Source organism: Ochotona curzoniae, unplaced genomic scaffold, assembly GCF_017591425.1.
Source record: "Ochotona curzoniae isolate NIBS_2020 unplaced genomic scaffold, NIBS_Ocur_1.0 contig_1, whole genome shotgun sequence".
Classification (NCBI taxonomy): domain Eukaryota; kingdom Metazoa; phylum Chordata; class Mammalia; order Lagomorpha; family Ochotonidae; genus Ochotona; species Ochotona curzoniae.
In genome coordinates this window covers 5,526,075-5,550,927 of record NW_024464918.1, presented here as the reverse complement: position 1 = coordinate 5,550,927, position 24,853 = coordinate 5,526,075, and the positions used below count along the sequence as shown (strand labels likewise).

The 24,853-nt window shown below is 43.9% G+C and overlaps 1 protein-coding gene across 1 annotated transcript in view; it reads left to right on the top strand.

Annotated features, from left to right (window-relative positions):
- The window catches only part of DOCK2 (dedicator of cytokinesis 2), a 387,891-nt gene that overhangs the window by 49,691 nt on the left and 313,347 nt on the right, over nucleotides 1–24,853 (top strand). The window contains exons 10-20 of the mRNA XM_040982635.1: nucleotides 5,520–5,655; nucleotides 6,822–6,897; nucleotides 7,784–7,860; nucleotides 8,367–8,492; nucleotides 9,689–9,813; nucleotides 15,160–15,258; nucleotides 20,237–20,309; nucleotides 20,421–20,524; nucleotides 22,221–22,404; nucleotides 22,535–22,632; nucleotides 24,188–24,277. Coding sequence (XP_040838569.1) covers nucleotides 5,520–5,655; nucleotides 6,822–6,897; nucleotides 7,784–7,860; nucleotides 8,367–8,492; nucleotides 9,689–9,813; nucleotides 15,160–15,258; nucleotides 20,237–20,309; nucleotides 20,421–20,524; nucleotides 22,221–22,404; nucleotides 22,535–22,632; nucleotides 24,188–24,277 — 1,188 coding nt within the window. The remainder of the gene's footprint in view (nucleotides 1–5,519; nucleotides 5,656–6,821; nucleotides 6,898–7,783; nucleotides 7,861–8,366; nucleotides 8,493–9,688; nucleotides 9,814–15,159; nucleotides 15,259–20,236; nucleotides 20,310–20,420; nucleotides 20,525–22,220; nucleotides 22,405–22,534; nucleotides 22,633–24,187; nucleotides 24,278–24,853) is intronic.

The following is a 24,853-nucleotide window of genomic DNA, read 5'->3' as shown; positions in this document are numbered from 1 at the left end:
CACAGATGAAAAATCTGGTGATTCCTTAGTGTCCCTCTTTGAAATACCAATATTTGCAAGGCAGGACTTACATGTAGAGGTGCTGCAATCAGTTGCTATTTGGATGATTTATTTCTGAGAGTGAGCTTGGCCTTTTACTCTGTGAGTAAGGGAAACAGCAGAAAGTAGGAAAGAAATCAGGATTATAATTTTCGGCAAAGTTCCCTCTCTCTTGCCTGCTTCCACTAAACGTGTCAAGAGTGTCATCTTAAAACAACCAAAACGATTGGTGTTGTCTGCAAGTTCCTTAGGCCAGAAGATCATGTGTGAGATTTTGTTTTCCACACTGCATTGGCCGTATTAGCAAGGTAAATTATGGAAGAGAAAAGAGGGAGAGATTTGGGCCTTCACCAGATTGATGAGTTGAATCCGGGAATGACCGACATGCTAGATTAACCTACCTTGCTCTACAATAATTTGCCTGTTACAGCCCATTAAGTATCATGTCTTATGTTACATGGTGATTAGATTGCAGTGTACCTGATTTATTTTGTTTGTTATTTCCTGAAAAATGGGCCAGAGGCATGGCACAGGATCATAGGTCCTAATTGCTTAGACAGAGTCTTCTTTGGCATATATAAATGTGCCTCAATCCTGTTTATCTATTATTAGTTGGAAGGAGGAGCCTATTTATTTTCTTGATGTATAAGAGAGTCCCACGGGGCTTCCCGATTAAACTGCAAGACAGATGTTTCATGAGAGGAAGCAGGACAGGGAATCAATCAGTGGTTTATTTTGCAGAGAAACAACTGAGGATGTAGACATGAAGGAAAGGTCGTCGGTAAGTCTGTGTCGTGCAGTATTAATGAGAATGCGCGATCCTGCCTTTGTGGAATTCTGCCTATGCCATACTTCCACTTCTCCGACCAGGTGGGCTCAGAACCTTGGCCTATCCCTTCACTGGGTTCAGGCGTTTTATCTATTGTGATGGTCCGAGTTCTCATTCATGGCCAGGATGGTTATGCTGCCCTCCCTTCTTTTGTCGACTCAAGAGCTATCAGTCAGGAGGAGTACCTGCTAATGTGTTACCTCTGGGTTAGGGGCTGGGGAATGGAACGGTTGATGAGATCCCTACCCTGGTTCAGGGGGATTGAGATGGTAAACAATTGAACACACACGAAAGAGCAATGTCAGAAAGCCATCCAAGCAGGGCAGATAATTCAAGCAGGGTGATGTGATGGTATTTGACTGTAAGTTACTTTCAACGGAGTGTCGAGGTCATGTTTAAGTTGGAGATGAGATAAGACTTGGCAGGCAATGCCTTGCCAGCCTTAAATCTCTTCTGTTTGGATGTTAGCTCTTTCTAGTTGTCTTTTTTTTGGGGGGGGGGAGGCGGGGTGTGGGGTGGGGGGGAAGGTGGAGCAAGCTCCCAGCTCCTTGAGCCTGTGGAGCCAGCACGTGTTTCTGTCTGAATGTTGACTTTCCATTTCATAGGCATTCACCCTCCTTGGTGCTGGAAGAGAAAAAGCAGATTATATACCATGAGATTCCCTAAGGCTTAGCCAAGTTTGGCTGTTGCTGATAACACACAGGAAACAAAAGTGCACAGTAAAAGGAGGAATAATGTGTTGCTGAATCATGTGGTGCCTGTTGGAAGCATCGCCCCACATGTTTGAGTTTTATAAGGCCTAAGTTGACAGTACTGAGAGACACAAGAGTTGGAGCCCAGTTGTGAGTCAAGATTTCCCATTACACACTCTACGCTTTTTACCAGAGCTTACATAATGTTTGAAGAGCCTCTGTTGCCTGAGGGGTTCTTGATGGAGGCTGCTCTTGAAGATCCTGTATCTTGAGCAAGTGACATCTTTTCAGAGAGGAGAGGCTAATCGGGTTTTATCCAGCAACCCAGCTGGTGTATTAGTTTGCTAGGTGTGTTGTAACTGATCTCAGATGGGTTGTCTTGAACCATAGATGTTTATTTTCTAACAATTCTGGAAGCTAGAAATATGGTCAAGGTCAAGGTACCAGCAGGGCTAGTTTTTCTGGGTCTTTTTCCTTGATTTGTAGGTGTCTTCATGTGGTCGTCTGTATATGTTTGTGTCTTACTGTAGGCTCCTTCTGTTTAAAAATGTATGTTTATTTTATAAGAAAGGCAGAGTGGCAGAAAGAGAGGGAGATACAGAAACACAGATCTTGTACTTGCCAGTTTACTTTCCAGATGACCACAGTGATTAGGAGCTGGGTCAGTCTCAAGCCAGGAGCTAGGGATGCTGCCTGGCTCTCCCATAAGGGTGGAAGAGGTACAAACTTGGGACATCATCTGCTGGCCTCCCAGCACATCATCAGACAAGCCAGGGCTTGAACTAGCTCTCTGATATCGGATGCTGACATGGCCTGCCGCAGCTTAACCTGCTGAACCACAATGCTGCCTCTTGACTCCTTCTTGTAAGGATATCAGTCACAGTGGTCCACAATAATGACCTCTTTTCTACTGATCACTTCAAACACAGTCATATTCTGAGGCTCTTGAGATGAGTACCTCAACATGCAAATTTTGTGGGCACTGGGAACCCTTTGGATACCAAGGACCCCTTGTGTATGAAAAATACCATTTTAGGCAATTAAAATAAATACAGAAGGGCAGGAGTAATTAGGGCTGGAAATAATTATAAAATAAGTAGCACTTTAATTTTTAAGTGTGTGGGGCTGGCCCATTGGTTCAATGGTTAATCCTCTGCCTATAAGCTCAGACATCCCATATGGGTGCTGGTTTGTGGTGCACGTCCTGGCTGCTCCATTACTCATTTAAGCCTCTGCTTGTGGCCTAGAAAAACAGCAGAGGATGGCCAAAGCCTTGGGATCCTATACTTATGTAAGAGACCCGGAAGAGGTTCCTGCCTCCTGACTTCAAATGGGCTCACCTTTGGCCTTTGTGGTCATTTGGGGAGTGAACCAGCAGATGAAAGATCTTTGTCTCTCTTTCTCTTTGTAAATCTGTCTTTCCAATAAAAATAAGTAAATTTTGGAAAAGTTTTTTAAGCGCAGAGGGCCTGGCATGATGGCTTAATTGGCTAATCCTTTCCTTGCAAAGCACCAGGATTCCCTGTAGGTGCTAGCTTGTATCCTGGCTGCTCCACTTCCCATCCAGCTCTCTCTTTGTGGCCTGGGAAAGCAGTGGAGGATGATTCAAAGCCTTGAGCCCCTGCACCTGTGTGGGAGACCTGGAGGAAGCTCCTGGCTTTGGATTGGCTCAGTTCTGGCTGTTATGCCCATTTAGGGAGTGGACCAGCAGATGGAGCGTCTTTCTCTCTGTCTCTGCTCTTCTCTGTAAATCTGTCTTTCCAATAAAAAAATGACTTTTAAAGATTTTAAGCATAGATATGACTTGGATATATATGAATAGAGGTAAGCGTGTTAGAGGGGAGTGATTAGGAAGAAAGATCCTAAGTTAAAAGTGAACATCATGTGCTTGTAGAGCAACAAAGAAAGTCTTTGACAAAAATAGAGGACTTGCAGTCACAGGGTAGTGAATCAGTTGGCTAGGATAGATGGATGTGTTATATCTAGGCCCTTTCATGTCACTGAGGAAAGATTAGCAACTAATAGGGCAGGAAATAGGGAACTATTAATGTTACTGGGTTGAGCGGGGGAGATGAAGTAATCAATGCAGCGTCTACAGATGAGTCGCAGGAAGATTTCAGGATGGATTGGAGGAAGGATCCAGGCGGGCCGAGAGGACTGTTCCAACCCCTGGATCATTAGGTCTCAAACCCAAATGCCTTTGATCAAGCTGGAGTTTCAGATGAGTGGAGAGCTTTCTTGTCTTAAAAGCTCCCCTGCTTGCCTCTGTCCCTGCACAGCAGTGATACCCGAGAGACTAAAGAAGGCACCCATTTATTCCACTGGGGCAGAGACAGGTTTGTAACAGTCAGATCTTTCCAGAGAAATTGAAACACCATGTGTGTGTTTGGAATCTGTAGGGTTGGGAACTCGTGCAGGATTGTTATGCCACAGTTGTGAGCAGAATTCTTTCTTGTGGAGGTTCTGGTTTTTGCTCATAAAGCTTTGAACTGATTGTGCAAATTTAACTTTGTGGAAGATAACTTTCTCTCCTTAAAGGCAACCAATTGTGCATTTAAGCAAGTCTACCAAATACCTTCATGGCAATACCTAGGTGAGTGTTTGACCAATCAACTTGATATTATGGGATATTCAAGTTAATGCGAAATTTAACCGTCACTGCCCCAATTAGGTAGATATGAACCACACTGAGTCTTGGTTCCCAGAGACTCTGTACTTCCTGCTGAGTTCCTCCTACACTAGCTACTGTAGGAACTAGGAATGGCCCCTCAAGAACATGACATTTGTCCTTGGAGATACTGGTCTTTGGGCCCCACAAGGGCAGGTCCACAGTTTTTTACACTGAGGCCAACAACAAGCCTTGTTGTTCCTTCCCCAACCCGATCCAAGATGCCACAGGCCTCCAAGACCACTGAGGATTTTAGGTTTGAGCGAAGCAATCAAATGTTGAGGTGTCCAGTATTGTGTCCCCTCCTGAGAGACTTTCTGGTGGGGAGGGAGTTATGTTGTCATAGACTTGCTTTTGGCATCAAAAGTCCAGTGTCCCCAAGACCCACCGCTATGGCTTTAGTGAAGCCGCTTATTTTCTTTGTGTCTCTGTCCACTGTTAAAGTGAGAGTCCGATAATCATGCAATAACTTTAGGGAGTTGCTAAGCTTCAAATAAGATGGTGACTTCTGTGCCTTAATGCAAGCCAGCAGTTCAAAGTTCCCCCTTCTCAATGCAAAAAATGTGATTTTCAGCTTCCTTGTGTTAGTTGGAGAAGTTCCTTCACCTTGGAATGGGTCCCTTCTGGGAAGAAGCTTTAAGAGCTAGTAAGTGATTTGTCGCATTCCCTTTCCCTGGCTTGGGGATAGTGGTTGCATCTGAATCAAGAAAGATGTGCCAGTCGAGGGTCCAGTCAAAGCAACTGAGCAGATCTCCTACCTATTTGCGTTACAAGTATAGCTGGCACTAGATGCAGACTTCTGCTGTGTTGTCAGTTCTGACACATGGGGGTATTTTGGTAGTACCTGCGCTTTCCTGACACACACACCTGAAGTGCCCAGGTCTCTGTGATTATTTTGCCCTCCTCCTTTGGCTTTTTGTCTCAGAGGTGCTGAGCAATGATGAGACCCACAGGGTCATTTGTAGCAAATACTGTTTTTGGATCCATTACTTTGCATTACAGGAAATGCTGTACAAACTGATGCAATTGCTGCCTTCTCCTTTAGCAGTTTGAAGTGGAAGAGCTGGGATTGAACACTTTGCTCCCATCACTCAATATTCTTTCCAATCCTTGCTTTTCACACCTGGGTCATGGGTGAAACAGTTTTGCTGTCTATCTTTTTCAGGATTCATTGTGTGGTGGCTCCATGTATGCCAAGTGTGAAGTGCCATCCTCAGAAATAATTACTAAGCTTTCTTTTCCCTTTGGCATTCACCATGTGGTATGTAACCATTGGTTTCCTACCCTACAGGATCTTGGAAACAAAGACCTCAACAGGGATAAAATTTACCTGATTTGTCAAATAGTGCGCGTTGGGAAGATGGATCTTAAGGACACCAATACGAAGAAGTGTACTCAGGGCCTGAGGAGACCATTTGGAGTGGCAGGTATGTGCACAGTATATATATGGCTGGTTTCTGAAGAGTGTCTCTCTCTGCTCCTGATCGCCGTCCCCACCCCTGAAAAATGTCTTCCAGACAGCCCTTCGTAACCATGCGTCTGGTGGCTGATAGAGAGAATTGGTGAGGCAGGGCAAGTTTGTGACAAGTGCCATGAGTGATGCCATCTGTGTGTCTGGAGCAGAGCAGTGGGAGCGTGGTACTGTCTGAGCCATTGGCGCCTTTGCTGCCCAGCACAGTGGAAAAGGCAGGCGAATACAGGCAAGATCTCATTATGAGGAGCAAATCGGTTTAAAAACAATCTCCAGGACAGGAAATGCAGTTACTCAGCATGAGTCACCCACCACACAGCTCAATTCCGGATGGAAAGGGACATTTGGAGAGTAGGTCTGACCCAAGCAAGAGGCTACAGTAGAACAGCACCAGCTCCGCATTCCCTCTAAGCTCTTGTTCTGTTACGTTTCCAAAGCTTAACTATCACCTGTGTATTCCTTTCTATGTACATTTTCTGTGAATATACCTACTTAAACTAGTGCGTAGCTTTCCTGAAAGATAATTTGAATGCCCGTGAACATCACAATTTGATATGTCAGTTGTATATTTTGTTATTAAAATATAACTTACAGAGGTTGTGGTTGGGGTACGGCAGGTGTGGCATCACCCGTGATGCTGGCATTTCATATCAGAGCAGAGCCCAAGGATCCTACTGCCAGTGCCTTGCCTAGGAGCACATCTGTAGTAAGTGGCTGGAGAGCTGCCTTTAGCGTCTCAGATCCTACTGGAAGTTGCTGCCCTTGAGTTTTGAAGGCACAATAGACATTCAGGATAGACGCATCAGAACTGAGACTGATGGTTAATTCATAGCCACTGCTCTCTTCCCTTTCATTCTCTACTAAACCACAGGGCTCTCGGACACGTCGCTGTCCTGCTGGCCTCCCAACCTACTGTGTCCAGAGCTGTTTCCCCAGGTGCTTCATGCTTAAGAACTAAGGTTACCTGTATATTGTTCCACGCTGGCTGACTTGCTTGTCTTTTAAGGATTTGCTGAACCTCTGACTTCCATGCCCTGCCTTACCATCTCTTCTCGTTGTCATTCTTTGCCTGAGAGTGACGGGGGAAGTTAAACTATGCATTCATTTCTCTTCTCTTTCTAGTTATGGATATAACAGACATCATCAAGGGGAAAGCAGAGAGCGATGAGGAAAAGCAGCACTTCATACCCTTTCACCCGTAAGACATTTCCTTTTTTTTTTTTTTGGCATTGTCTTCAACCACACCCATTTTCTTAGAGGGCCGTTTGAGTGGAGTGCAGAGGGAGCTGTTTTCCTGAGCTAATGACAGGCAGTTGAGCCTCCCAAGAGGAGGAGTAGGGTGAGAATGATGGCCTCGGTGTCAAGGTGCTGGAAACCAATCAGTGTTTCACCCGCTCATCCATCAGATGTTATTGATTCATCAGATTTGCTTTTGTTGAGACCTGGCAGTGGGCTAGCACTGTGTGCTGCTCATGGAGGGTATTGTGAGCAACATTAGCACAGTCCTGTCTGTGTGGGACTTGTGTTTTAGATGTGGAGTTAAGCAGATAACCAACAAATGCAGCATTCATTATGTGTATGATAGGTGCCATGGAACCATGAAGGTACATAAGGAGATTGGCAGCCTCTTATAGGAAATCCTAGGCTGGTTTTCATGTCAGGACAGTCAAAAAGGTTAATGTCCTTTGCACTAAGATGAGTATTGGAGAATGAATTTTGGAGAGCCCTCACCGAACCCTCAGCCAGAGCATTGCTGATATTTAATAACCCCCAAGGAGGATCCGAGTCATAAAGCTAGCATCTGTGGTTTGGCAGGTGGTTAAGACCCAATAGCAAGGACTAAAGTCTTTGCCACTTTGCTGGGCGAATATTCATGATGAGGACTGGGAGTGAAAAATGGTCTCTACTGTACGGCTGGTATTCTCAGCTTTCAGAGCCATGTGTCCTCGTGGCCTGCGTGTTCTCTGAGCTAACATCCAGAGAGAACAAAGGAGGTGAGAATATTTTGTAGCAGCTCAGGCCATCATGTGGGGCCTCCATGAAGATACAGTTGTCTATATTTTGTGCTGTCCTTTGCTTTCCAGGGTCACAGCTGAGAACGACTTCCTTCACAGTATGCTGGGCAAAGTCACAGCCTCCAAAGGTGACAGCGGAGGGCAAGGTACAGTATAAACAGACAGCATGGGGGGCTCTGGCACCTCTGACTCAGGATTGAAATAGGACTGAAATTCTGAATCCTGGGAACCATGGCCTTGCTTGCAGGCAAATCCCTGGGAAGACTGAGAGCACGTGACTCTCAAGATGGAAACCTCAGCTTCCAAGGTGACATGCTGGAGTCTGCTAGTAGCCAACGAAGAAAGAATAGATTTGAAGGTCTTCTCAATGGCAGGCTCTTTCTTTAGTCAGTTTATGCTTTCTGGTCTCATGGTTTCCCCAGTCCTGAGACAAAGATGATGTCATCCCCAAGTTAAGAAATTGGGGTTGAGAGAGGCGGGGTATTTTGTCAGAGGGCAACACCTCTAGAAGTAGATGGACGTCTCACTCCAGAGTTCTGGGCTGGATTACTGGATTTCTGGTTTTATGTCTCCAGAAAGAGATGAGGGGAGAGAAGATAGATTCAGCACACCTTGAAGAAGCTGAGTGTTCAGCACGACTGTTCCCTTTCAGGGCTCTGGGTGACCATGAAGATGCTCGTGGGTGACATCATTCAGATTCGCAAAGATTATCCCCACCTGGTGGACAGGACCACTGTGGTGGCCAGGAAGCTGGGCTTCCCTGAGATCATCATGCCAGGTGAGGTGCGGTGGTTCTGACCTTCCGTTCCCCGGGACAGGGTCCAGAGAGAAAGGTCCAGCCCGTGCAACCCATTGCCTTCTTAAAGAATGACAACCGTCTTTTCTTATTTCTCTCTGTGTTTTTCTTCCTAAAGATAACTACCTAAAACAATGTTTGTGCTTTGAAAATTTCCTATGCACTCACAAAAATAAACACGCATAAATAAGCACACCTATAATTTCTTGACTCAATAATAGGATCACATTTTACCTACCCTTACTAGTATTGCTTTATATGGGTTTTCTGCAGCTTGCTTTATCACTCAATAATTTATCATGGACATCATTTCTATTTTACTGCATGCAGAGCAATTCCATTTTCCTGAGGGAATGTAATCATTCTCTTAAATTTTTAAACTCTTTTTTTTATAACCAAGGGAATACACAATCATTGTGAAATATTCAAATCGCACAAAAAGGTATAAAGTAACATGTTAATAGCTTGCTCAGTGTTTTCTCTCCAGGAGTAACCACCACTATCAATATTTTTTCCCAACAAGTGGGATTGTGTAATGATCCTTTGAAACTGCTCTTTTTGCCTTAGATCTTACTCTTGGATTGGCATCCACAATCAGTTCCGCCGACTTAGCCTTTCTGTCCGTGATTGTCACGGGTCCCATGGGATTCTGTTGTAACTTACTGCACCTGTTTCACTTGAGACTTCCATTCCTTTGTGGACTTTCCTATTCGTGCTGCCTCCCTTCCTTCAGGTCCCCTGCACCTCATTCTAGCCCCATGCGCCTGGGGCACACAGACAGTTCCCTTCTCCTGCTTCTGTGCAGTATAAGATGTGTTGAATGGACAAGTCGCCTTGTTTGTTCATGGGCCCAGCCAGATCAATCCAATCGGAGCTTTCCTTTGCTTTCCCAGAAGGTGTCAGTAGAGGATGGAGATGAGATGATATTAGTATAGCAGGAGACATGGCCAACGTGACCACCCTAGCTGCCTGGCTGGACCTGACTTCCTAGCATTCCTTCATCCCCTCATTAGCTTACTTCTGCAGGGTCCCCAATGAGGTAGAAATACTTTTCCAGAGCAATCCTGGTTTTAATGTCATTAATAGCACTTCCTCCCACCTCCATCCCCTCCAGTTAGTCAGTGTCTCTCTCGCTGCGGCTGACTGTAACTCGTGTCTCCTCTCTCCTTTTGCCTCAGGGGATGTCAGGAACGACATCTACATCACACTCTTACAAGGTGACTTTGACAAGTACAACAAGACCACGCAGAGGAATGTGGAAGTGATCATGTGTGTGTGCGCAGAAGATGGCAAAACGCTGCCTGTAAGGGACTCGGCTGTGCTCCGGGTGACAGGGCTCCCCCCGGGAGGGACTGCTGCTCATAAAGATTGGCTCTTCCTCTCCCCAGTCTTGCTCTAAGTGCCAGTTACCTCTGGGATGGTGCTGAGTAATATGATCCACACCTCCGGAGCCTGGGTAGCGCAGTGTCCCATAATAAGCCCATGTGTTGTTTTTGCATTCAAGCAGCTTTTTTGTGTCTATTCCCTTTCCTTTCGTGATCCGTCCTTCTCCTCCTCTTTTTTTTTCTCTCCTCCTCCTTCCCTTCTGATTTTTGCTTGGCTTTAGTTTTGTAGGTTGGCTTTTTACGTTCGACATGTTGTTCTCATTGAAACTTGAGCTGGTTTATGCAGGCAAAATCCATGGTAAGAAAGAGGATCAATGCAGAGCCTCGAGCTGGTGTGGAGGCTCAGGATGTCCTCAAAGCAGACATTCTCAGCACTTAATCTAACTCCCCAGCGCTCAGCCAGAAATTTGAGCGGAAAGCCTCACTTGTAAATTGGCCTCCAGAGGGCTAACAGAGTGTATTCAGGAATGCAAAGCACACTGCTGTATTTATCCAACATATGTCCTGGACAGAATTTGTCATGTGTATGTGTACACTTTTTACTTATTTTTCCTTTTTGACTGTTAGCAGCTGTGTCCAGCGTGTGGGAGGCTTTTGCTTCTCAATTTTTCTGTTTGGAGTATTTAGGTGAACATAAAATCGACTCTCAGAAGTTTCAGTGTGGGCCAGCCAGCAGTCCTCTAGGCTGCTTTAGTGATCAGAGAGCAAGATAGGGTGGAGGTGTCCACCATGGGGTTGTGGGGAAAGTTTGAGAAATCATCAGCATTAATCCTGGGGCCTGCAGCTCCAGGTGATATTGCTATTCTCTGGCTAAGAAGAATGAGCGTAAGAGAATTATTATATGCCAAGTGTTGTCAGCATACGTGGACTTCAGAAAGCTCATGGAGGAGCTGTCGTGGTGGAACAGTGGGTTGAGCAGCTGCTTGGGATGCTGGCATCCCATCCGAGGGTCAATTCGAATCCCTGGTGCTCCACTTCTGATCCAGCTCCCTGCTAATGTGCCTGGAAAAAAAGAGTGGCTGATGACCCAAATACTTGGGTCACTGGCACCCACACAGAGACCGCAGTGGAGTTCCTGGCTCCTGGCTGCTTCCTGGTCCAAACCTGGTCAAGTAAACAAAAAACAAAAAAGATACATCTGTCTGTCTCTCTCTCTTTCTCTCTCTCTCTATCCCCCCCAGCCCCCGTCGCTGTAACTCTTCCTTTTTAAAAATAAATAAATCTTTAAAAGAAAGTTTGTGAAAAGTTGGAGTCATATGATGAGCTTATTTTTATGCAGAAAGATTTAATATCTAGCATAGCTTTTCTGTGATGAGCATTTTTGTGAACTCTTTGAAGATCCTTTGTATGCATGGTTGTTTAGCTTTCCTTGCACCAAAATAAATTTCAAAATTCCATTTTCCGTAAACTTTTTGTAGTGTTGTGTTAGGTTGTATTTTTTTAATTATCTCTCATTTCACAAGTGTGGAAATGAAACTTTTTTCAAGTAGAAGAGCTTATCCAAGGTTATAGTGGAGTAGATGGCACCAATAGGGTGCCTTCTTAAACATTTCACTGTCATGTCTGTGCCTTTAAAAAAAGTCTCTGATTTTTTTTTTTTAATTTTGAAAATGAGACTGTTACAGATACTTCCTTCAAATTCTGGAAAGATTCGTTATTATTTTTAAATATAAAGAAATCCCCATAATTGCCTTTGCTCATAGAGACCTGCCATGTTAACTCATATCTAATTGAGCCAACTCTCAGGGTTTAATGCATGTTTCTTTATCGGCTTCTGAAGCTTTTCTGAAAACTAAAATGAGGCACACTTTGCTCAAAAGAACACAGAAGAGAAGAGGATTTTTTTTTTAATCCAAAAAGAAGTTTGAAGTTATTTTTATATGGCTCTCTGTTGGAGAACTTGTTAACCTGAGGTTCATTTTTAAGACATTGACGCATGTCTCAATGCAAGGGGCAAATGAGGAGGAAGAGTTAACAGGTGAGCAGACATCAGGCCTCATATCATGTCCTCTGGCTCTCTGTCAAGTCACAACGTACAAGGCCAATCCATGAATTTGTCAGGGATGAATGAAGGAGCAGATATTCTGGAGTCTGAAAGGAAAAGAAACATGGGGCGTGGTGATAATTTGCAATTTCATCTATTAGGAAAGTTATGGGGGAGTGCACTTGACTGAGTATTGAAAATTGCTAGGGGAACCTGTGGGAGGTTTTTCTTTCTCTCTTTGCAGAAGTAAACACCACTGCCTAATTAAGTGTCAGGCAGCACACTCAACTACTTCTGTCTGCTATGGGTGGGTTCCTATGGGAACAGTCCTCTCCAGGAGTGTTGGTTTTTCCTGCTGCTCCAGGTGCATGCTGCCTTTGGTTGAGCTAGACCAGTTAGGAGAGTTTAGTGGGAAAGAGAAGGAAGAGGGGAAGAAGGAAGGAAGCCCTTGGAGAGACTGAGTAAGTCAGGTGCTGAAACCTGCAGCAAGTTTCTGAAGAAGTAAGACGTCTTGCGTTATGGACCAGGAAAGCGCTGCTCTTCTGGGGCCAGTGTGGGACAGTGGAGGCAGGGATGGGACAGTGTGGCCTAAGTGGTTACAATCATGCATAATCTCTCTGAATTCAGGCAGCCACATCAAAAACCAGCCCAATTCAGATTAGCAAAACAACCTTGAGCCCGTTACACAGCTTCTATAGGCTGGAGAGTGTTTGTCTGCAAATGGGACCAGCCAGGTAACAGCTCTTATATCAGATAGGATAGTGTGCATAAGAAAGTATTCCTTCCAAAAAGCCACTATCATTAGAAAAGCGTAAGGAGCCCCAGGCCTGATCCCCGCCTTAGGCATACAGATTGGCATCTTGCCGTGGGCTGGCTTTGTTGGTGTCGTACATTCTTTTTCTTATTTTCACATCTCTGATGCCTCTGCACTCTTCCTGTGGTACCTACAAACTGAATAGGATGTGTAACAGGAGCCTCATGATTCCTTCTGCTGAGGTGTCCTTTCCAAGGTCAAGTGAGCCTCCAAAGCCTTCAGGCCTCCTGATTCTTGCTCAGATTTTATCCAAGCAGCCCAGAGTAACTGACCTCCACCAGGGACCCATGAGTCATTTGAAAAATTATTGAACAGTCTTGTTAAATGCATAGAGGGAACTAAGTTTTGCTCCCAGTTGGGCTCAGGCCATGGTCTTGGTCCTCCGGCCACAGTGCCCTTGGGACACGCTTTGCTGCATTGTGTCTCTGATGTGTGGGGGTGAGGGCACTCTGCAGACCTCCTCCAGAAGGGTAGAGACTTTTTGCTCCACTCTTAGGAAATCAAACATTTTCATCATCAGGATACTCTGGTGAGGCTCAGTTGCCTGCTGCCTTGCAATTTCCCTTTCACCGGAGATCTATGTGTATTTTCAGTTTTTATAAGCTACATGGGATTCACTGAAGGAACAGAAACTCTAAGGTTGTACATGTCAGTGGCTATAAATCCTCATAGCTTGGAAGGCATCTAGACTGGAACAGAACAGGACTGGATAAGGAGTTAGAGGGCGTCAGTCTCTTTTGGGGAAATAGCTTCTACCTTTGGAACTTCAGTTTACCAAGCTATGAAATCAAAATAATGACAATAATTATTGAAGGTGGTAGTGAGAATGGAAGATAGTGATGGGGTATGGCGTAGAGGGCTTGGCCTGATGCAGGACTCCAAATTGTCTCTAACTCACTAGTCACTTTGACAGCATGTTTTTGGTTCAGTGCTTCAAGAAGCTCTGTGATTTTCCTCCCACAGAAAACCAGGAGAGCAGTGGGTCTTCCCCCCTTGCCAGTTTACCAGTTATCCATCTTTTTTTTTTTTGTAATGATAAATTCTGAAAGGACCCACTCTATTTTCAAATGGTTTAATGTGACCATGAGTGCCATCAGTCCGTGTTGAAGCTGACCTCATCCTTTTCCTAGACCTTGAAACTAAAGGGGACTTTCCCATGAGTGGGGCAAGGTCTCCCTTCCCTACTGTTAGCCTAGCTTAACAGGGGTTTTAAGTGCCTACGTGTGGCCACCTTCTGTGACTCAGTTGGGTTGTGGCAGTTTGAGGTTGTTAAGGCTCCATTGGGGAACCTGGTGGTCTCTAGTGAGAGATACAGAATTATTCACTATAAAAATGTTCCAGTTTCAAGGACTAGGATTCTGAAACGAGTTCTGATGTTGCTAGGGATCTTGGACACTGAGGTTAAAAATCAGTAACAGTGGTATAAAAATTACGTGTTAGCTCCTTATGAGTGAGTCTAGTTTAGATTTTCCTTGCGGGCTACAACTGCTGGAATGAACAGAAACACAGGGAGACAGTTAGAGGCTTATGTGTGCCAAGAGAAGATAATTCCTCACTCCCTAGCTCCTTTCTGAAACCCTAAGCATGATTTTGTGACAGAGAAATAACTGCCAACAAGGGTTGCGTGTACTGTGGCTCACTGTCCACTCCAAACACTCTGCCCTCGTTTCTGTGCAAAGCCACCTTGGATTCTTCCTTCTAAATCCTCACCTGTCATTACCTCTGAGCAGTTTGTCCTAAATGCTCAGTTGCATTGTCTAAGCATCCCTCCTCTATTCCCCCACGATGGTATGTGTCTGAGTCTGTCACATAATCACCTTGCTGTCATGACTTGTTTGGTTGTCCACCAACCCATGAGCTCCTATGCTTCATTCCCATATCCCAAGGGCCTGGCATAGGCGTGGTACCCACACGATGCTCCTTTACTGTGGGTTCAAACGGGTCCCTTTCTCCCAATCCTCTCCATCTTATGTGTCTCCATTTCTGATTGTGAGCTGTGCCTTCTCCCCTTGCTCAGCAAAGTCCTCCTCCCTCCCTTGGAGTGTCAGCATGAGAAATCCATCAGGAGTGTTGCTGCTTGGATAATCTGAGCCTGTTGGTAAACCTTGCACACATTCAGACTTAGCAAACAAATAGGATTAACAAGACTGGCAATGTGCAGTGACTCCAAGGCTGGTTAGCACTTACAATAAGGCAGCCATGTCAGCGCTCGGCGTGCTCCAGTGCTTTCCAGAATGGAAGTAACACAATTTCTATAATTAAGCAGCTGTCATTCCTGGGGGTAGGGAGGCTCATATATATGCATTTGAAAGGGAGAGGGGCCAGGATAGGGGACCCGGAGAAGGCTGATGAAGGAAAGATTGTTTCTGAGTGTAAAACTGTCCTTGGCCTTGGCATCAAAATCATCTGAGTATAGAACATGGCAGCTCTCTAATGCCTTCTCTCTTTTTGTTTTTGTTGGATCAGAATGCAATTTGTGTGGGAGCTGGGGACAAGCCCATGAATGAGTATCGCTCCGTCGTTTACTATCAGGTCAAACAGCCACGCTGGATAGAAACAGTCAAGGTAATGATAATTAATAGTAATTGCAATGAACATGACTTAATTCTTGCAGTGAACAAAGCACTGTCTCTAGTGCTTTGTCTAAATGATTCATTAGTCGACCATAATCACCCTGTGAGGTTTGTCTTAGCATCACCCTCATCCGATGCAGCAAGAATCTGAGGCAGAGAGCAGGTAAGAAACTGGCCTTTGGCCACTCTGCTAGCCAGCACAGCTGTGTGAGAGAATGGGAAACAGACTGTAGCAATAAATGCTCTTTGTCTTTTCTGTGACTGTGGTGGAGCAGGGTGGTCGTGAGCATGGACCCTGAACCCAGAGGTTCTGCATTCGTAGTCCAGCTCTACTGTTCACTGACTCTTGGACCTTGGCTAACTCTTCCAACCTCCGTATGCTCTGATGTTCTTTTTCTGTAAAACGGTGACTGTGCAGATGCAAGGATTCCATCCGCATAACCCTGGCCAAAAAGGCATGCCAATACTTGGCAGTTTTCTCAGTCTAGAAAACCAATCTGGGTTTGGCACTCATCCAGGTGCCCTTCAAACATGGGATCCTGGCCTGCTTTGACCGAGTCCCTTGTGAGGTGATCTGATTGATAAACTAGACAGCACTGCATACTCTGTGAAGCTGATGGAGGAGATGAGAGGATGTCACTCTTCCAGATGCAATGATATAGCCATGACGCATTCTGCCTCAAGGTCCTTCTCAGGCTGTGCTCCCTCCACAAAGTACTTTTTGGAATACTATGTGGTATTTCACAAAAATAAGGTTCCCTGGTCAAATAAATGTGAGAAAAGCTGAGGAATTTGCAGAAGCACAGATATCCAAAGGTTTCTTTATATAGTGTTCTCAGAACCCTTACAAAGTAAAATGTACTCTGCAGATCTATGAAACAAAGAGTGCAGGACATCTTTCAAACCTCATTGCCCATGGAGCTTTATCCTTAGCATCTTATCCCAGCGCTGGTATCTTGATGAATGTCTTTTAGAAAATTCTTGTCCTAATCCAAGCAGAAGTCAGGCCTGGTAACTAGAGTGGTGATGAATCCTAGCAATGTTATATGTCATGAAATGTCCAGCTCAGTGCTGGGCTCAACTATGAACATACTGACTGGATGGATATAAAGTGGCAGAAACAACTGTATTTGTCTTTGGATTACGGCAGAAGTCCCCAATTATATGGTCTTAGGCCTTGAGACAATCCCTGATTCAGAAGCATTGCTCAGTAGGTGTCCATTGGGGATGAGGGACAGTAGAAAAGGAGCTCCAATGGGTGAGCTTTCTGGTTCTCTTGATCACCTTTCCTTGGTTAGGACCTAACCAGATTGGAAATATCAGGTTGTGAATGGTTCTCAGCTCATTAAGCTGTGCTGTTTTCCCAGTGGTGAGGAATGACAAGGCTTTCAAGCAAACATATGACAATAAACCATCCTTTTGGAATGAGTCTTCAGATGGGAAATGGCATTAAGCATGAACATTCGTGTTACCAGATCACTGCACCTTGAAGAAAAGAGTATATTGCCTTGTGAATAAGAATTTGGAACTAATTCATTGGACAGTGTCACATAATCCTGTCATATGAGTAGTATTCTTCCCTGTGATCACACCTCAAGAAGATCTGCACATAACGTCCTTTTCTGTGCTGACCAAGCAAACTTCAATGGCTTTGTCACATACATTTCTTTTCTTTTTATTATTATTATCATCATTTTATGATACAGTTGCATAGGCCCTGGGATTTCCCTTACTGACCCTCAAATCCTCCCCCTGCCCTTCAACACTGAGTTCTTCCATATCATTATAACAACATAGTTCCTCATAAATAGTCTTAAGTTTATCATTGTGGGCATGGACAGTGGCAGAGAGTCCAGCATCCCCTTGTCAAGACACATCCAACAGTTTCACTGGAAGTCCATCCTCAATCCACTACACTATATCCTCACATCTGGACATATCAGTCTCCACTACACAGGCACTATAAATCCCCACCAAATGAAAAGCCACAAGAAAATCAACAACAGGTAGAAAAACAAAGTTTACAATGCTGTGAAGTGAAATAACCTGCTACTGAATGACTAATGTGTTGCTGAAGAAATGAAAAAGAAAATCAAGAACCTTCTTGAAGAAAATGATGAAAAGTGTTTTGAAGAAATAAAACTAAAAACAAAAACATCAAAATCCATGAGTTATAGTTTCTGCTGGTCTTTGTTGGTGAGATATCTCTCCTGTAGACAATAAACAGATAAGTTTTGTGTTTTTAATTCAGTCTACTAATCTATGACATTTGATTAATGAGTTTATGCCATTTACATTCAGGATTAATATAAATAGGTGGAAATTTGCTGTGTCATTTAGCAGTGGGTTGTTCATTGATTTAGTCATCTGCTGTTATTTTACAACAGATGTTCTTCACATTTGCCTTTGGTTTGGGTGGGTGCTATTCCTTTCCTCTGTCAAGAGAACATCTTGAAGTAACCTTTGTAGGGTATGTTTGGAAGAGGCATATTCTTTGAACTTCTCTTTACTGTGGAAGAATTTGATTTCATTTTCAAAGAGAAAGGAAAGTTTTGCTGGGTACATTATCCAGGGGCAACAGTTTTTTGCTTTTAGAATCTAGAATATGTTGCTCCATTCTCTTCTGGCCTGTAGAATTTCCTTTGAGAGATCAGCTGTGAGTTTAATTACCATTCCTCTATTTGTCAATCCTGGGAACTGTGTGAACCGGAAGTGGGAAAAACATACAGACAACAGTGCAAGGACAGCAAGGGATAACAGGCGGTAGAGTGCTGAGCCAGGATCTGGGCTATGCAAACCATCGTGGAAATCTAGATCTGAAACTCACTGGAGGGACTGACACAAGTGACTACAAACAAAGAATCGTGTACCAACCACAATAAGTAAAATCAAATTGCAGAAGACCTGTGGGTGACACAACTTAAGAACATGCCCCAAGGAGAAGACTCTGCTAAGCAGAAGCACAATGACAAAGAGCAAAAGAAGAGACAAAGGCACAATGAACATTATTGAAGGCTCCCCTGCAAAGGAGTAAGAGCCTTTGCCAGCCTCGGAGTTAATTGAGAAATACATCAGAATTCAAAACACTTGTTATAAAGCTTATCAACAATGAGAAGTGCATGTGGGAATTTAAGGACTATGTCACACGGGAAATAGTGACACTGAAACAAAATCAAGTTGAATTATTGGAAATGAAGGATGCGATAGAGCAAATTAAAAATTCAGTGGAAAGTCTCAATAATGCAATGAAGGAGGCAAAAGAAAAAAATTCAGAATTGGAAGATATTTCTTGCTACAATAAGTGAACAATCAAAAAGCTGGAAGCAGAGCTGGGTCAAGCCAAAAAAAGGATTCAAGAATTAAGAGACATTATTAAAAAGCTAAATATAAGAGTTATGGGAGTTCGTGAAGGCACAGAAAGAGAAGCTGGATTTTTTTTTAGGATTTATTTATTTTGTTGGAAAGGCAGATGTACAGAGAGGAGGAGAGACAGAGAGCAAGATCGTCGTCAGATGGTTCACTCCCCAAGTGACTGCAACAGCTGGTGCTGAGCCAATCTGAAGCCAGGAGCCAGGAACTACTTTCTGGGTCTCCCATGCAGATGCAGGGTCCCAAGGCTTTGGGCTGTCCTCAGCTGCTTCCCCTGGCCACAAGCAGGGAGATGGATGGGAAATGGAGATGCTGGAATTAAAACCGGTGCCCATACAAATCCCAGCATGTTCAAGGCGAGGACCTTAACCACCACGCTATCGTGCTGGGCCAGATAATCAAGCTCTTGTCAACCAAACATAAGGAAGAGATCCTTAAATGTGCTTGTGCCACATATATTTCTAATTTACCCGGTGGGTCTCCCAAAACTTGGTCTTCAAACTGATGACATGCCAAGCTTTGGAGCTGATTTTCCCTTTCTGTGATCTCAATGCTCTTTCAGTCACCAGTGATACATCTTTGGTTAACCTTTGCCGCCCGGTGGTTATCAATCACCCCACGTCAGTGATGTGCTTGTTGGTTCAGGGACTCCACCTTGCACAGCACTGCTGTTCCTCGGAGGGCATAGCTGCTGTTAACCGATCAGAATGCAGTGAGAGGACGAGTTCACCTGCAGTTGCACATGGACCCTTTGTTCTTTTGCTCTGTCTGAAATGAAGATAGAACGGTGGCTATCATTAGGCTCAAATTTCATTTTATGGAGCACAAAGCACCCGAAGGTATACATCCACCTTGTTTTTGATAGTCAATTGCACTGGGCAACATGCTTTTCTCACAGGTAGCTAAACTGCTCTGCGTTGGCCTGAGTTGTGTGCTGCGGGCATTGGGAGGTGGGGCAACCCAGTGTCAAACTAAAAGCATCTCCATCAGTGGTGCCAGCAGACCACCCACTGGGCAGTGCTGCTGGGTGGCCAGGAGGTGATTGTCCTAGCTCACTGTCCTCAGAAGAAAATCAGCCACAGATCAACCAAGTATGAGATACACTCTAGGGTGTTTTATTTATTTTTTTAAAATATGATTGGTCTAGAACATCTTTATTAATTTGCATAAATGAGAGTCCTCAGGCAACCCCCTTCATGGTCATTGTTAATTTGTTAAGCCCTACTGCAGCTGCCAGAACTCCTGGAGTGTGTAAGGAAAATGTGCATTGTGCAACTTGCAGTGCATCGAATCCTGTGCTAAAGTTATGTGACTTTTGTATCAATTTGGGGAGATTCATTTTTCCTCACTATAATTTACAGGCCTGTTTTCATTGGCTGGGAATGCAATTTGCCAAATGGATTACATTTGGTACTTTATTTTCTCTTCATAGCTAGTTCTTATGTAATTTATTTACAGTTCATCAGGCTTGATGGATAGGTAGTAAATCAGCAGGCAATGCTCTCAGTTAAATGGTCAGGTTGTCTCTATGGGGGGTGGTGGGCTGGAGTGGGGCAGGTCCTTTAACTCTGTCTCCTGAGCTCTGGTTTCTGCCTGCCTAGGTGGCTGTCCCTATTGAAGACATGCAGAGGATCCACCTGCGATTCATGTTTCGACATCGGTCATCTCTAGAATGTGAGTACCTAACCAAATAGTACCTCTGCTGCTTGCCTAAGCGGGGAGGAATGGGGCAGCTGGGTGGCTCATGTGTCGTATTCTTTCTTGACCTCACAATGCTATTTACAGCTAAAGATAAAGGAGAAAAGAACTTTGCTATGTCCTATGTGAAGCTGATGAAAGAAGATGGAACCACTCTGCATGATGGGTGCCACGACTTGGTTGTCCTCAAGGTACTTTGAATCGGGACTGTCTCTGCAGTGAGATGGGGACAAGCAGAGAAGGGGTGATGGCAGGCCTGCTTAGTGATCAATAACAGGAACCCCAGGTCACACTCGCTGGAGTTTATCAGCTCTGTGATCTCGAACAAAATCTTAACTTCCCTACTGCTCTTCCTTCATCTGTGATGAGGCTCTTGATGGATCATTGTGAGGGTTATTAGCAACAATGTGTGTAAACTTGACCATGACTGGTCCCTGGTAAATACATTGTAACCAGCTGAAATGGGGTCTTGACTTTGGAGGGATGTGTGAGAGACTCTAAGACACATGTGAGAGATGCTGCGCTGCACTGAAGTTAATGGAAAAATGAGCATCTCAGGCCCTGGTTCTACTGATGACTCTGTCTGCAATGGTGTCACCTGTTTTCCTGAGTCTGTTTCCTTCCTGCCTTTAGTGAAGACAATATTATTGACATCTCAGTGAGATATTCTATACAAGAGGGCTAGGCAAACTAGCCTAAAAAGTGTAATGATGTCTGCTGTTATTATTTCTTTTTATTGCGGTAAATTAGAGTGCTTTTGGAAAGTAGGGAAGTATTTGCCTACTCTTACCTTTGGGCTTTCTTGCACTCTGTCTTTCAATAGCAGGATGCTTCCATTTGCATGGAGGGAAACCAGACAGCAATGAATTACAGAAAAGTACCATTAAATTTTCTTAACCTGATAGGCTAATTCTGCTTTGTGATATGTGCATGGCAAATACACTCTGATCCCATGGTTCTCTTAGTTTCTCTGGCTTTTCCAGAAAACTCCCTTCCTTTTTGCATAACATCTGCTTTTCTCATTGATCACACACTGAGGCTGTGTTTAGCTTGAATGCCATTTTTGTTAAGATATTAGGAATTCCTTGAGAGCAGAGGTTCCATTGCCATCAGTAATTTTTACTTTTTGAATTTTGTTGGTTTTTTTTTTTACTTACCCTAATTAAGGCTCAATTATTTCTTCATTTGTAAGCAGGATGATGGTAATAGCTGCTTCATATGATTGTTGTAAAACTTTCATGAAGGATGTGAACTGATTGAACTTGGACATTAAAAGCACTTGCTATAGCTGTTGGTGCAGCCCAAGGGCTCAAGAAGTGTTTTCTCCTGTGATTCTTACCTCTAGTCATTTGTTTCATCCTGCCAAGGCCCTATGTCTCTCACTCTTCTATGTATTCTCTATATCATGTATTGTTTTTTCTGCTCACCAATTCTAGGTGGTAGAGAACATAATTATCCTCAGTTTAAGTCAAGAGAGTGAAAGGTCAGACAGAGAGGGTACAAGGATTGTGACAGATTTGTGAATGGTAGAATAGGATATGAGTTCCAGGATGCCCTTTGCTATAAACTTATATAATAAGCTGGATTCCTTATTTATTGATGGTTGTGTGTGATGATATTACAGAGAAATTAGATTGAATTAAAATGACCTGTCTGGGAATCCCAAGATTTTTTCTCCCCTTTTTGCTATTAGAGAAGTCCCCTGATTGGTCAAGCCTTTTTCCATGAATGTTAACTTTTCTGAAGCAGCGCTGTCTCATTAGCTGAAGTCCGTTGCTTCTCTGATGACTTCTCTCACTGTTTCTGATCCTGCCCTGTAATTTGTCTCCCTTGCTGTCTTGGACTTGTGGGTTTGGCTTGGAGTGGTAACAAGAGTGTTGTTTCCAGGGGGACAGCAAAAAGATGGAGGATGCCAGTGCTTATTTGACTCTTCCTTCATATCGACACCACGTGGAAAATAAGACAGCCACCTTGAGTAGAAGCTCCAGCAGTGTTGGGGGGCTCTCTGTCAGCTCGCGGGATGTTTTCTCCATTTCTACCTTGGTGTGTTCCACAAAGCTCACCCAGAATGGTAAGGGAGCCGTGAGGGTGGTATGTGCTGTGAGCACCTGCAGAAGCATGGATACATAATCCCCAGGGTCCCCTACACAGGCAGGTTAGGGCTGTTAACATGACTTCTGCTTGCCTGGACTCTGTTTCAGTGGGCCTACTGGGATTGCTGAAATGGCGCACGAAGCCTGAACTGCTACAGGAGAATTTAGAAAAATTGAAGATTGTAGATGGAGAAGAAGTGGTAAAGGTTAGTATGGCATTGTTTTATCTGTATTCACCCATGCATGTTGAACATTGAAGGAGGGTGGCTCCTCCATAAGGGAAACGAACAATGGGACATGCTGCTTTCATGAAGAGTCCTGGTTGGGAAATCCAGGAAATGATTTGGCTCTATGGCAGTGAATGCCACACTGCAGAAAATTATGGCTCTGTATAGTCTCTGGTATAAATCCCGACTCTCCTAATTGCCAAATATACATGACAATATTATGAATGTGACATACTTCTCAGGTTTGTTATGAGCATTCAAGAAGATAATATTCAAAAATTACTCAGCACAGTCTTTTACTCTGTAATTGAACTAAAGCATAGGAAACACAGAGGTCAATAAATAGTACTAATTATTTTTGCTGTTGTATGTTGCTATATATAGACGTAGGACCTCTTAGCACTACATGCACACTGTTGCTAGAAATGAAAAGAATTCTTGGTTCCTGCTGCTTGGAGAGCATTATGTATTAAAGATGAGAAAGAAAAAGACATCAGGGCTTACGTTTTAAGTGAAGCAAGCAGAAAACAATGCATGTGTCAGGTGTATCATTGCAATCACATGGTGGCGTTGAATATAAAGCGTCTAAAGTACAGGTCTAATTAAAGCAGCCCTCTTCTCCAGCACTATGAATTGGGACAAGTGTTTCCCAGCGGTCCTGGTGATCTTGTTTCCATCAGGAGCTTGGTACAAGTAGAAACTCTGCAATTAAACATCTGTACGTGGTAGCTCTGTGTTTTGAGGGATTGTAGAAAATATTGACCCATCCCTTAGGAGGGAGGGGAATCAAGTTTTATTTAATTGCCCATACCTACAGAAGCAGTGGTAGAATTTCCAGATCAATGCTGTAAATGTGCACTATTGACTCAACTCCTTGGTTTAGCAATGGCAGAAAATTCCCCGCAGATGCCCCTTTGATGAGGTCTGTTGCTGTTAGGCAGCTTGGAGAAGTCATCTTGGGAGATGCCATTGACTCCCTTTTTGCTTCTTAAAACAAATTTGTTATTGAAGTTTAATACGCTTATAGTTAAACAGGTGCAGATTGCTTTACTTAAGAGCACAACTCAATGAATTTTTACACACATACATACTCAAGTACCCACCCAGATGAAGAATACTTTTAGCATTGTAGTAGACCCACTTGGGGTGCAATTACAATTCTGACCACTTTTACCAGAAGTGGCTTTTTTTCTGCTGTTGAATTTCATAAAAAAAATAGACTAATAAAGAATATTTATTGTTTATCTAACATTTTGTTTAACATTCCTGCTTGTGAGGGCCATCCTCAAGGTTGTATGTGGAAATAGTTTGCTCTTTTTGTGCAATATTCTTGCAGTATGACATGGGCACTATCAATACGCGTGCTCTACCGTTGATGGATGACTGTGTCACGTCAGGATCTGGCTGTTGTGAATATGCTAGGTCTGGACATCTTGAACATGGGGTGAGGTGGATGCGTGCACTCACTAGGTTGGAGTGGGCCCGCAGTGTCAGCTGCACTCTCTCTCAGACTCACCTTCTTTGTTTTACCTAGTTCCTCCAGGACACCCTGGACGCTCTATTCAACATCATGATGGAACATTCTCAAAGCAATGAGTATGACATCCTCGTCTTTGATGCTTTGGTAAGATGGAGGGAAGGTGTTTTGCAGTATTAAACGCTACAGAGAGGCATAGGTACAGACAGAAAACAGGGAGAAAGAGATAGCTAAAGAAAGATCGAGCACTCTCACACATTTTCAGTGGTGCATTCTCTCCACATGGTCTCCTCCTCTTTTCCCTGCCACAGCTCAGGTTTTCTCCATGTCATGTCAAAATAAACATCAGAAATATCTACATTAGGGTTACCTGTGTGACCAATAAACTCATGATGTGTTCACTTCTTACATCAGGAGTGTTTGTGCTTTAATAGAAGCTGCTTGGAGACATCTGTTGTTGAATCAACTGCTTCCGGGGAAGGCCCCCTTTAGCACCAGCCCTGGAGGAAACATGCTGCATGACAAAACGATCTTGGATTAAAAGACCTAAGGAAAGAGTTGCACCTTCTTTGATCCTCTTGGAGATTCCAACTGCACATGATTCTCACATGTCGAACACTCTGCAAGGTTTTATAGTTGAGAAGGCAGGCTGATGGTCATGACCTGAGATTTCTCAAACTTGTTTGAGCATGAAATTCTTCTTACAATACCAAATAGCACACT